This window comes from Micromys minutus (assembly GCF_963924665.1).
Source record: "Micromys minutus genome assembly, chromosome: 21".
Classification (NCBI taxonomy): Eukaryota; Metazoa; Chordata; class Mammalia; order Rodentia; family Muridae; genus Micromys; species Micromys minutus.
In genome coordinates, this window is record NC_137956.1 from 52,659,849 (window position 1) to 52,674,130 (window position 14,282).

The window sequence follows — 14,282 nt, forward strand, 5'->3', positions numbered from 1 at the left end:
AGAGGGAAAGGGAATAACATTTGAAATGTAAGTAAAGAAAATATCCCATTTTTAAAAAAGGAAGGAAGAAAGAAAGATAAAGAAAAAGGAAGGAAGGAAGGAAGGAAGGAAGAAAGAAAAAAAGAAAGAAAGAAAGAAAGAAAGAGAAAGAAAGAAAAAAAGTCTTTCTCTGAAAAATCTTATGAAATTACATGTATTGATCAGATACCATAGCATACCTTCTAAATGTAGGATGCAAAAAAGATGTACCTCCTCAGACCAAAAGAAGAAAAAGAAAAAAATCTTCATTCATATTAAACATAGAAATACAAGTAAACCAAAACCAAGAACATTTTTCATTGTATCTTACTTTCAATTTATACTCCCTTTATTCCTAATTTGGCTTTTTCACAGCTTTGCTATACATATATACACACACACATACATAAAACATTGATTAATACCGTCTCTGAAGTCTCAGGCAAACCAGCAAAATTGATTTTCTGCTGAACTAGAAAAAAGGGAGTTCCTCTTGCCTTTGGAAGAAATTAACTGCTGCAGACTTTCATACTGGTTCAGCATCTGAGTGTCAGGATGCTTAGGGACTCAGAAACTCTATTCTATCATATCATCTCTTATTACAAATGCTGAAAGTTCTTGCTGTGAGCTCCAGGTAGAACATTCTCTCCCAATGCAGGGGCACCCCATTCCCCACTTCCTCTTTGGGCCATAGTGTTGCTGACCCTTATGATCTCATAAGTGAGCAATTAAAGTGCTCCCAGTGTCATTTTGAGTGCTTTGCTCTGGTTCGGCTAGCACAGCTCACAGGAATTCCAAGTAATGTCTCATTCCCTCTACTAACAGCAGACTGAAGCTGTTATGAATGCAGGTATGAAGGCCATTGTGATCACCTTCCACAGAGGCTACATCCTGGGTGGGCATCTTACTGTGCTAAATTCCCTGTGAATTCACACAGCTGAAATTGGTAAATGACACAGCTCTTTGGTAAGTCACACAACAGTGTTTTCCTAAGAAACATAAATCTTCTTTAAAGAATCCATCAATGTGAAAATGAAGGTTTTCTGAATTGAAAATCTTAGACTCATCATGCAAATTATTGACGATCCCCCCCATCCCTGCCTCCAGACCAGACTTCAAAAGATCAGTTTCCTTTTTCCAATTGAGTTGTTGGTCCTAGTTACATATTGCCTCATTTAATTAGATGGGAGTTGTAGGTCTTCACCTGTGCTAGTGAGCCCCTGAAATGGTCTCTTCAAATGCCTGACCTGCTGTGGTTTTCCAACTCATTCCTCTAAAATGTATCTATAATTCAGATTATTCTTAGGTCATTTGACAAAATCAAAAAACAAACAAAAACCCAAACCAAAACACCAACAAAAAGGAGCAAAATAAGTTAGAATTTACTGTAAAAACGTGTGAGCAATTGCTAGGTTTGTTCAAAAATACCCACAACAAAATTACAAACATATAGTGAAACAGTATTGTTTCTACCATATTTCAATAAAAACCCATAGGTCTTAAGAGTGCTCTAAACATTTAGAACTATCAGGTACAAATGTTGAGACAATTAAAATCATTGCTATAGCAATGTTAACATTGTTTACAACAAATAAATTTTAGTTGCTGTTAATAGCACATTTTTTAAATGGACCAAACAGGTTTATGGATACAGAATAACAACATACTGTTAAATTGGTTACTTTTAAAAATAAATATCTTAATTATGGGAGATATTTTAAATTTGCTTTTATTACTTTTAAGTCTCTCTCTCTCTCTCTCTCTCTCTCTCTCTCTCTCTCTGTGTGTGTGTGTGTGTGTGTGTGTGTGTGCTCGCATGTAGTTATAGGCACATGAGTGCAGGTGTTCATGGAGGTCAGTGGTGTCAGATCCCCTAGAGCTAGACTTACAGTGGTTGTGAGGCACCTGATGTGGGTGCTGGGAATCAAACTCCTATGCTTTGGAGGAGAAGTAATTACTCTTTAGGGCTGATCCATCTCTCCAGCTCCCTATGGGAGGTACTTTTAAAAGATTTAAATTGTAAGACTTTTCCAACCAAGGTTCTTTGTCTGAATGTGTACTATATTTCCAGCTTACCAGAACATGCAAAGCCCTTACAAAGTGGATTCCGTGTTAGTTCGCCAAGAATGGCTATGCCAGTTTCGGTAGATCAGAGGTCTTATGAAAACCTTGTGGAGTAACATCCGAAATACTGAAGTCCTGAAAATAATAAAAATCCAGGGGTCCATGATGGAAATCACAGACAGAAAACGCAAGGCTTGGAGGTCTTCCGAGTCTCCTTCAACTCTGTCCACGAGTTTAAAGGCCCCATAGTAAGCACGGTACTGTAGGAGAGGAAAAAAGGAAAGGCAGAGCTATAAAAGGCTGACAGAAGGAAGGCATTCCATTATTTTGTTTGTCTCAGCCTGGAATTTTTACCCTATGGCTGATGGATATGGATGAGGAGCCTGAAAAGCAGAGCCTGTGGGGTATGAGGAAGACCCAGCTGACTGACTTCCTCAAGGCCTACAGTCTCAGATTTTCAGAACATTGCCAGACTATAAAGACCCTAGGCTACTTCACACAAATTCTTTTTGTATTATTTATTTTATTTTTATGAGTTATTTTATTTACATTTCAAATGTTATCCCCCTTCCCGGTTTTCCCCTCCATTGCAGCCCCCTATCTCATCCCCCCTGCCCCTTTCTTCAATGAGGGTCTGCCTCACTGCCCTAGCATTCTTCCCTTACTCTGGTACCTCAAACCCACACAAATTCTTTAGCTAATGTCCTTATATGCATACTTTATTCAGTTCTGTCTAGCTTCTGTCCACTATTATCAGTTTATTTAGAAGTAACTAGAAGACACATGGACACACCAGTGGAATGGAATATTTGAATAGAAGTAAAAAAAAAAAAAAACCAGAAAATATGGTCATTAAAATTCATGAGGTGACCAGATAAAAGTCCTAGCCATCTCATGTCAATTGGTTTTTTTCTTAAGGTAGATTTTACATAAGATGGTAGTAGGAGGTACCCAAAGATGAATGCCTACTTACCTGTGTCCAGCCTCCTTCTATACCTTAATGTGACCAGGGTCCCTGTAGTTTCCTCAGAGCTCTGTGAAGTACCTCAAATCATGATTCTCCCTGCTGCCTTTCATGAAGGTCACATTGCTACCTAGATTGGCACAACCCCAGACCACCATTCTGAGTCTGAATTCTTTTTCTTACAGCACTAGACTTCTCATGCCTACTAGATTCTAAATCTACAATGAAACAAATTGACCCTAATGGAACACAAACTTCAGGAATCCAGTACTAGCAGGGGTAACTGTAGTTAAGAGCACTGAAGGACACCAAGGAACATCTCTCAGAAATGATGTACAGTCCTAGAATCAGTCTCCTTAGCCTCTGACTTTCTTCTCCACAGCATGTCTGTGGTCTTAGCTATTTCAGTCCAGAGCAAGAGGAACTTGCCTTACATTAGACTCATCTGATACTGCTGTATGAATGCCGTCTCTCTTCATTCCTGCTTCATAATGCCATAATAATATATGATATTGCTTATATATATAATATATTGCTTCATAGCAATAATAATGCACAGTGACCACTTAGACCCTTCACCTCCCTGGCATTGTTCTATGTTGTTTAAGGTTTTCATGTTCATCCTACAGAAGTTGTGTAACTAAAGACAGTCATTGTCTTCATTTCACAAAATTGGAAATGGGTTAAACAGCCAAACATCACTGTCCTTCAAATCAACTCCAAATATTCTAGGAGCATCTTTGAGATGGTGGCTAAAAGTCTAAGCATGCAGGTTAGACTCTTTTCTTCAAATACGTGACTTTCAGGGAAGATGTAGTTTCCCTAGTTTTACCAGAAGGTGCCTGCTTGCCTGGATTCTCAAGTGGGAATGAGATAGTGTGAAGAAGCTTCAATAACAGGTTCTGATATATTATAAACACTTGATAATTACTTGTGTATTATTTTTTCAACTAGGAAGAGCCCCTTTAATCTGCCAAATTCACCTTTAGCCTTAATCATTATTCTCCCTTATAGCTTGTGCACATGCACAGGATGTTTTTCTCATTGTGTATCTCACTCAGCTACAGAGTGTGCTTGGATGAGGTAGGTGGGATGAGGTCCAATATCTACTGAATAGATGTGACTCAGACCACAACCTTACATTGATTTAGAATCAAACACTTCACAGATGTAGTATATATTTGTTACTTTTGTCCTCAGAGAGGAGTGTGGTGAAATGTAATTCCAACCAAAATTCCAACCATGCAAGAATGCTTGATAAAGGAATGTTTTTTATTTCTCTCTCTCTCTCTCTCTCTCTCTCTCTCTCTCTCTCTCTCTCTCTCTCTCTCTCTCTCTCTCTCTCCTCTCTCTCTCTCTCTCAACTTTATTTTTTTTTAAAGAGGGATACATATACAGATTTTAAAGGCATTTTGGCATAGCACTATATGGATTTTTTGTCAGTACTTAATTCTTTTAGAGGTTTGATAGCATACATTGAAATCCCACTAGTTACCATAAGCATGAAGTACATGTAGGAGAGAACGTAACATGGAAACAGTTTGTTTTTTTTTTTTTTTTTTTTTTTTTTTTTTTTTTTTTTTTTGAGTATAGATTAAGCATAATGATCTTTGAATACCAAAAATTGCCACAAGGCTATATTCTTAGCTCTTGGATTATTAATGATTTAAGTTCCAGGTGTACCCTACTCTGAGAGGATGCTATACATTTATTTTTTTCCTAAGAAGGACTGAGGCTATCACTTTTTGGGCTTTGTTTTTCTTGAGCTTCATGTGGCCTGTGATGTTTCTGGGATGTTAAGAGCTTTCTAGGGTTAGTATCCAATTATCAGTGACTGCATATTATGTCTGTTCTTTTGTGACTGGGTTGCCTCACTCAGGATGATATTCTCTAGATGCATCCATTTTTCTAGAAATTTCATAAAGTCATTGTTTCTAATAGCTGAGTAGTTCTCCATTGTGTAAATGTACCACAATCTTTGTATCCATTCATCTACTGAAGGACATCTGGGTTCTTTCCAGCTTCTGGCTATTATAAATAGAGCTGCTATGGACATTGTGGTGCATGTGCCCTTATTGTATGTTGGAGCATCTCTGGGGTAAGGAATGGGTTTTATATAATTAAGAAAACACTTTATACTTTTAAATTAAAATTTATTTTAAATGTTTAGGGTTAGAGGCATCATAGCACATATGTGTCAGTCAGAAGTTAACTCATGGGAGTTTGTTCTCTTTCCATCATGCACCTTTTTGAATTGCATGTGTGTGTGCATGTACACACATATGTGTGGGTGGGAAAACACTCACACATATGCATATAATTTTAAAATATTCTGAATGTAAAACGAACATTCATTTGAAAGAGTGCCCTTAGGTTGATTCAGCAGTCATGGAGAAAATGTCTCTGTTGCCAACTCAATAATGTTTTATAAGGATGTTGGGGATTCAAACTCTGATCCTCACATTTGCATGCCAAGAACTTCTCCAACTAAGCCATCTCTCCCACACCCTACAACAACATTTTATAAGCTTCTTAGGTTTACTATATAATATGATAGATATAGATTCAGATAGGTCCTTAGTAATTTTTGAGAGTATTAAGAGGTTCTTAGATGCTTGGCAGTACTGGCTCATCTCTTTAATCCCAAGCACTCAGGACGCAGAGGCAAGTGGATCTGTGAGTTTAAGGCCAGTCTGGTCTATGACCTTGTCCTCAAAAACAACAAAAAGGAGGAGGAGGAGGAGGAGGAAGAAGAAGAAGAAGAAGAAGAAGAACAAGAACAAGAAGGAGGAGGAGGAGGAGGAGGAGGAGGAAAGATAAAAGAAAGAAAAGGAAAAAAAGAAAAGGAAAAAGAGGTCTTTAAAACACAAGAAGTTTAAACCTTAGACTAACAAGCAGTCTCATGAGATCAGACTTCCTGATAATTTGTTATAGGCACTACTAATAGCTACTATTAGTAACAATACTGATGTTAATTTGTGAGGCTAGGCACTGGGTTCTGTAGTATACACACACACACACACACACACACACACACACACACACACACTTAATCAAAATTATTTGGAACTAAAAATCTTTTTGTTTTCCCCAGAATGGAATATGTGCATATCCATGAGACATTGTAGAACAGAACCCTCCAAGTGTAACAGCCACAATTTTCATGAGATGAAGTGTATGTCTCATATGTTTATGGTCTGAAGGTGTCTTTTTCTACATTTTAAAACAGGCACACTATTTTGGATTCTAGTTGTGAGAATTTCCCAATTTAAGCATAACTTTAATGCTCAAAAAGTTTTAGATTGTGTAACATTTTTGATTTTCTACTCAAAATCACTCAATGTGGGCTGGGGAAATGGCTATATATGCAAAACTTCTATGAAAGCTTAGGGATCAGAGTTCAACTCTCCAGAGCTTATGGAAAGCTAATGGGGAGGGACATCTGTAATGCAAATACTCCCATAATGTCCTGTTTGGATTTTTAGTCAACTCAAAAAGTTATAATGTGGTTTTCAATCTTCCTAATGCTACAACCCTTTAATAAAGTTCCTCATGTTGTGGTGACCCTGGCCATAAAATTAGTTCATTATAACTTTATAACTGTTATGTTGGTACTGTTATGAATCATAATCTAAATATCTGATATACAGGTTATTTAATGTGTGACCTCTAAAGAGGCCATGACCCACAGTTTGAGAATCACTGAGGTAGAGTTACCTGAGAAGACAGAACTTCAACTTAGAAAATGCTGTAGGAAAATCTATTAATTAATGATCGATAGGGAAGGACCAAGCCCATTGTGGGTGGTACCTCTCTGGGCAAGTGATCCTGGGCTGTATAAGAAAGCAGGTTGAACAAGGTACAAGGTACTAGCCAGTAAGCAGTGATCTTCCATGACCTCTGCTTCAGTGCTTGTCTCCAGGCTCCTGCCTCGAGTTCCTGCCCTGACTTCCTTCAGTAGGTTGTGATATGGAGCTGCAAGCTGAAATAAATCCTCTTTCTCAAGTTGTTTTTGGTCACAGTGTTTTATTATGGCAACAAAAATATGGCAAGATAGGAGGCTCCTGTCCAGCTAGTCTGGTGCATGCACCAGCAAACAGTGAGACCCTGTATCAATCAACATGGCTGGTGAGTATCAACCACTGAGGCTGCCCTCTGGTCTCCTAGTGTGTACCATGGAATGCCTATGTCTGTATTCATATGGGTGTGCGCGTGCACGCACACACACACACACACACACACACACACACATGCATATACTTCATACACAGAGCAAAGAAAACTCAGCTTGTGTGTGCATGTGTGTGTACATTTGAGTGTTTGTCTTTGTTAATCCTACAGAACTAGTGTGGTTATCCATCAGCAGGTCTGGTCAGCCAATAACACTGAAATTTGATCTAGACCGACCTCGAGTGCTGTTCGTCTATGTAGGATATCACGGCTCCTGAGAGAAATGCTGTCTGGGTTGCAGATATCCAGAGCTTTACATTTTCTAATATTTCCTGTACTTCTCACAGCACCATAAGGCAATACAGATCCCCTTAGAGATGTGTCCAAGGGCTGTGTTCTTTTTGTGTTTACACTGAGAGTTATTCTCTCTGAAGCAGCCAAATGTTACTAGACACTACCATTTACTTTTCTCACAGCATAGGTATACTCCAACTAGTCTGGAGGCATTTTGTGAATATCCAGAGAATAAATGCTTCAGGTTTATAGGCCAAAGTGCCAAATAATGGATGTTCTGTTGATACTAATAGAACCAGAGATAAAACATGTCCCCACAATTTTTACATCCTAGTTTATGTCTATAGGTGTTTTGTTTGCATGTATGGCTGTGTACCACATGTGTGCCTAGTTCTTGTGGAGCCAGCAGTAGGTGTCTGACCTCCAGAACTAGAGTTTACAGATAGTACTGAGCTGTCATATGTGTGTTCTGGGAATTGGACCCTGCCCTCTGGGAAAGCAGCTAATGACAGCTTCTGAGCCATGTCTCCAGCTCCTCCTACAGTTTCTATTGTTGACACTAAAGATGCAATAACAATAACTGAGTACACCTTTTTAAGTACATAGCTAATAAAATAATTGAATTCTTTTTAATAATTTGAATAGAGCTTAGTTTAATTGTGGCTCAAGTCTTTGATGTCATTCATGACACTACTTACAAATATTCATTTGTAAAAAATTATTCTGAATTTTAGGCTGTTTCAAGAACAGCGAGGAGGGCAGAGTTGGCCTGTGGGGCGAGATTGGGGAGTTGTTGATTTAATGTGGTTGTTCAAATGTGATTCCTAAAGCAGCAGTTTCTTCCCCAACCCTTTGTGCTATTATCTCCTTGTAAGTTGGAACCCAAGTGAGTAGGATTCGTTGCCATCTCATTGACCAGGACATAAGAAAGAAATCATCAGAACACATGAGGAAACAACTGGCCACCCAGAACCTCTCCTCCTCTGCTGCTCTTGTTTTGCTGCTGCCAATCACCCACCCCCAACCTGGATGGCAGCTTCCCAAAAACAAGAGGTTTTTAGAACTAAATCTGTTTTTATCGCTCACCTCTGTAATTCTCTCAGGTTAAACTAAACCCTTTTCTTTCCTTCTTCTCTCTCCAGGCCAAAACACAGAGAGGAACTCCCTGATTAGTCCGTTTCCAATACCACTAAATTAAAGGCCAGATCTGTGAAATAAAACATTGCATAGCATGTGCAGGGAGGGTGAGCTGAGGAAATAGAGGACTAAGGTCTTGGGCACACAGATGACTGGAGACCTCCTGGAACCAGTGCAGAGAGGAAGGGGTGTCTGCTGACTGGAAAAAGTTTTGCTGAGGTCAGGAGACTCCACCTGATTCGTCTGTTTAATCTTTGTCTGACATCCCCTCTTCTACACATGGAGCTGTACTTTATGACTGTGGATGGAAATCACACTCTTGGGGGCATTAAGCTTAGGTTCAAACCCTCCATGCCCTGGATGCAACTCCTAGTCTTCCCACCCCACACCCCACAAATTCCCACAGGGCTCTTGTCTGAGATACTCCAGTTTCTGAAATTTTATTGCCCAGCAACTCACAATTAAAGGCAGGGAACACATGGTGTACAGCACTGTCATGAGAGCCAACAGCACAAAGTGATCCAGCTCCTCCAAAGGATGGGGGGATTCATGCCTGTAGTCTGAGCTTGACCGGGAGCGGTCCCTGGAGCAGCAGCGAGGATGATGCCTCTGGCGCCTGTGCATGGCATAGAGGTTATACATGGCACCCAGGTTGCAAACCACGGTTGCGAGGACCAGCAGCGCCATGAGACTGGAGTAGAGCACAGAGAAGCCTATTACCGAAAATGAGCGCTTTTTGTGGATCATCTGGATGAAGCACCAGGTGCCTGGACAGTACTGCACGAACTTCCCAAAGCCAGCAAAGGGAAGTGCACAGAAAGCCAAGCAGAAGGCTCCAACGACCGGCGCCACCAGCACTCCCCGGCGCAGGGTGAAGTGCCTTTGGTAGAAGAAGGGGTGTCCCAGAGACAGCCAGCACTCCAGCGCCATAGCCAGCAGCTGTAAGGTCGAGGCTAACCCAAAGAAAGACATGAGGAAGGCGAAGGCTTCACATAACTGATTGTCTGAGGCAGGCAGCAATTCCTTTAGGCTCCGGTTTTGCGCGTAGGCAGCTAGGACCATTGGGCTGACCAGACACTTGCCCAGCAAGTCGGTGACCGTTAAGCCACACACTAGCACATAAAAGACCGAGGGCGAGGGCAGCGGGCGCAATGGCCCTGACCGGCGGGACCTCAGCCCTGAGCGTGCCAGCAGCACCAGCGCCAGGAGGTTGCCCAGCAGCCCTGCACTGAAGAGCACACTGCCCGTCGTCGCTGAGGAGCCCGGTTCCACCCAGATGGATGACTGACAGCGATAGGACTCGTTCATAGCTCTTGCCCTTTCTGGCTGGAGGGAAGTCTGCGGCCAAGTCAGCTGTGAAGGAGTCCCAGGCTGCTCTGGGTGCAGGTAGGGCACAGAGGTTATACAACAGAGAAAGCTCCGCGGGTGGCTGGGTGTTGTTCACAGTCAGCCCTCCAGGCTACGCTCCCTAGTCACACCCTTGAGGAGGGCAGGACTCTCCACCCCTGTGAGTATCCTGTGCTGCAGAGGGGAAGCATCTCTGCTAAGAACTCAGCCTGATGCACAGGGTCCTAAGGAGAGACAGAGCCTGTACCCAGACTCAGAAGGAGAGGGGAAAATACCCAGAATCTGAGTATCCAAGGCTGGTACTACTGAGGAGGCTAGAGAACTGCAGAAATGGAGAGGAAAACCGAGTAGGAGCCAATGGGGAGAAGAAAAAAAAGCCGGGTGCTGGTTGTGGCCATGAACTCTGCAGATAAGTCAAGCAGGGAGCCCAAGAAAGGGCTCCACCACTCTTGAGGCTTGACTCCATCTTTCTTAGATCGCTGCAATGTGGAGATTATTGATAAGGTAAGGAAAGAGGGGCCTTGAAAAGTTAGGGAATCTGTTTAGGAAGTGGAAAACTTAGGAAGTGGCCGATTCAATCAGGAATCAGGTGTTTCTTTAGTACACCTGTCTGTTTCCATGACTGCGTTCCTCAAGAGGCAGACCAGATTTCAGGGGCAGATTTTTCTGCACATGGAAAACCAAGAGGTAATATTGAATAGGATGTTAGAAAGCAGATTGATTGCCATACAACACCATTTGTTCTGGTTGTTTGGTGCCTTTGGAGAATGGAGGCAAGACATTGACTATGCTTGGGAATGCCTTGGTGTCTTGGTTGCCACAATTTTATTTGAAGAAAAGTGTTGGGCTTTTGTTTTATTTTGTTTTTAGCTGATAGCTGCAAATTTCAATGTTGATTTGAAACCAGAACATATAAGCCTAGTTTTAGGGCCTTCCCACTGTTCTGGTCTGTGACTACTGGAAAATATTTCATCCTTCTGGCAATGATTTGCTTGTATCAGGGGGGAGGGCAGAGTTAACTGGAGTTTGTATATTTAACACTCCTTATCTTTAGACAAAAACTGGCTTCCAACTTGGAATTTTAGAGTGATGATTCAAGCCAAATTATGTAGGCAATATGTAACTCCAGCATAAAGCATTTCATTTACCCATTCTTATAAACAGAGTCAGGGAGAGGGTGGGGCCCTTAGCTTCATGTATGGAATCCTGAAAAGTGGGCAGACAAGCTGCCCCCAGATGAAAGTCTGACCAGCAATTCAGGCCATAGGGCAGGAAGAATTCAAGTTTTGGAATTACAGAGGACATTAGGATTCTGGCTTAGTGATCCAACTTAGTTGAAAGGGTTAGGGTTAATTAGTGTCATTTTTTGTAGGGCATGGAACTGCTTTGACCTCAAAGGATTGCTATGAGATTGAGAAAAATAAACAAAGCTCTTGACACAGAATAATGGCAGTAAAAAGTAACATTGGGGGCCTTGCTTTGGCTGGGCAACATCTAAGCCTTTCAGGGTGCACTGACTATGAAGGCTCTGTGTAAGGTTAGCTCTATGTCTTGTGCCTTATTTCTCACCCCCATCTCTTAGAAAATAATGATGAACTTAGACAAGACCCATGCACACACGATAGAGTTGAAGGGGAAGGAAGTTCTATGGCCAGTGGCAGCAGAATCTGATGAAGGTGGGGGTCTCTTCACAAGAAAAACTCATAGTTTATATCAATATCAGTAATTCATCATTCCCTGAGGTCCTCTTATGTTATCTGGAGGTGATACAACAAACTCAGTTGAAGAATTATTTCAAAGCATTGTTTGACCAGCTCCTGAAGAATACCCACTTGATTCTTGGTGCCTTTCTCTACCCCTCTGTAGTTGTCTGTGTGACAAAGGTATAGGGTAGAGGGAGTAGGGAGTCTAATCATGTGAATCACTTTTTAAAAACAAACACATTTTCAATATGAGCTGCGGTACCTTTATTCTTGGCCTAAATGTTTTTTCTTGAGCACAAATTTGTCCCAAGTCTATTTCTCTTTATAGTTTAATAATGAAAGCTTATTGTATTTCTTATTATGCAGCCTCTACTTAATATTATGAAGAATGGGCACATTCTATTCTTGACACTAACTTTATCAGATCTTTCTAGCAAATAAGACCGTCTCTAGAAACTATCTTCCTAAAATTACTTGAATCAGTTCAAGAGTTCTGTAGAATCATTATCTATTTGTCTATTAGAAGGTCTGAAGAAATCTACTCAAAAGAGTGGGTGGATACCTAGTGATTGTCATATATTTAGTAATAACAGAAAAAGCATATTAATACCAGGAAGTGTTCCTCAAATATAATTGCCTCAGCCTTTCATAACAGAGTAAATCTGTCATGGCGTTGCAGTCCATGGCGGTACCATCTCAGGAAGACCATCTGCTAATTTTTAGCTTCTAGATGGTTCCTGATAAAAGACTCTATTTATGAGTCTTAAACAAATTGAAACTCTTATTCTAAGAAACAAAGATCTATGCAACTGTTAGGCACAGTCCATGTGAATAAATACAAACTGTATGAAGATGCAAGTCTTGGACCCAACATTCTTTGAGATACCTGAAGAAAGCCCTAGAAGAAGATTCAAATAACTGATTGTTTTCTGTATCTGTGGTATTATCTGATGTTAGCTTATGAGTGACTTAACTTACATGCTTTATTTTCATCAGGACAAATTCAGGAATAAACAATCAGATGTTGTAAACACCTAATTTTCAGAATGAATGGTTATCACAAGGGAGAGGAGGGGAGGAGAAATTACCTGTTTCTGTGATCATCTCCCACCCTCGTTTTTCTTTTTCTTTTTTAATTGAATATATTTTATTTACATTTCAAACGTTATCCCCTTTCCTGGTTTTCCCTTCATAAACCCCCTATCCCATCTCCCCTCCCTCTGCTTCTTGAATACAGCCGAGCTAATCTGTCCTCTTGCCTCAGTATCTAGTTCTTAAGTTTCATTTTTCATAGCTGCAGAAGCTCATGGGTAGTGGTGGTTGGGAAATTATTTTGGATTGTAGCCCAGTTCAAATTACCTTGTGAGTTATGACAACAATAAAAAGAAAGGGAATGTTTGTTATGACACAGTGAGGAAGAAACATTGATCTGTGGCAAAAGAGACAGATTCAGTGAGACTTCATACCCTGGAAGACACGGAGCCTGCTGATATAGCTGGGCCAGAGATGGGTAGCTGAGTGACTCAGCCTTATGGCAGAGACCGTCTTGTCATTTAGCAGAACAGTTTTCTTATTTTAGACAGGCACATAAACTATATTTTCTCGTCTCCTGTGTAGTTATATGTCATTGTATAGCTGAGTTCTAGCTTTCACCTTGCTGTCTAGTCTCTGATCCTTTTCTCTGCCCTGTCAGAACAGAGGCAATGGGAGGACTTAGAAAGAAATGAACCTGGGCCTCAGAATGACAATGTGGGATGCTTACTGCCAATTGGGGAATATATATTTGGGTCATATGTAAACCAAAACAACAAATAATGCTGTTATGTCATGCTGATGACACTTTACAATTTGTGTTATATCATGATAGTGTAGTTGGGATTAGTCTAATGAGTGTGATTTTGTCAACTTGTATTTCTTCTGCAAGAGACACTGAGAAAGCTAAGCCTTTAATTAGACACAGATCATCTGGACTAAAACAACTGTTGTATTGGGAAGAAAGAAAGGGGCAGTACTATGTGGTAGAGAATTAGCAGAGTTGCCTACAGTACAAATGGCTTAGGTTTTACAGAGTGATCAGGAGAAATGAGAACTGAGTTCATGAGATTTGCCATTAGGAAGTCACTGGTGGTTTGTAAGAGCTCAATGTGGGGTACTTATCAGACTGCAGAGCATATAGGGATGCAGGAACTACGAATTACCAAAGACAGAGGATAATTTTGGATGTGAAAAGAAGAAATAAAAACATGAGAAGCATGGTTTTTGAAACCTGGGTCCAAACGTTTATATTCTAAGGTTGACAAAAAAAAAAATTAGTCCAACAGCTCACCTGTAATTCCATGCAAGCTTCAGGAACAGAGACAGGATCCTCAGGGCAAGATGGCTAGCTAGACAATCAAAGGATAAGCTCCTAGTTCAATGGGAGATCCCACTTCAGGAAATAAGGTGGTGAACAGTAGTAGAAGGAACCTAGCAACCAGGTTCTTCAAATTGTCCTTTGTCTTCCCATGCATAATGTAACATGTGCATGCACACATAAATAAACTATTAGATAAATAAAAAATAGATAAATAAAAAAGGAAGGAAGA

The 14,282-nt window shown here is 40.6% G+C and overlaps 1 protein-coding gene across 1 annotated transcript; it reads right to left on the reverse strand.

The window, feature by feature from the left end:
• Positions 1 to 2,111: 2,111 nt before the first annotated feature.
• Positions 2,112 to 9,955, reverse strand: PTGDR (prostaglandin D2 receptor; the record flags this gene model as incomplete). The annotated part of the gene is made up of 2 exons (XM_080934241.1): positions 2,112 to 2,342; positions 9,107 to 9,955. 2 exons carry the CDS (start codon positions 9,953 to 9,955, stop codon positions 2,112 to 2,114), a joined length of 1,080 nt encoding a protein of 359 aa, XP_080790367.1.
• Positions 9,956 to 14,282: the final 4,327 nt, after the last annotated feature.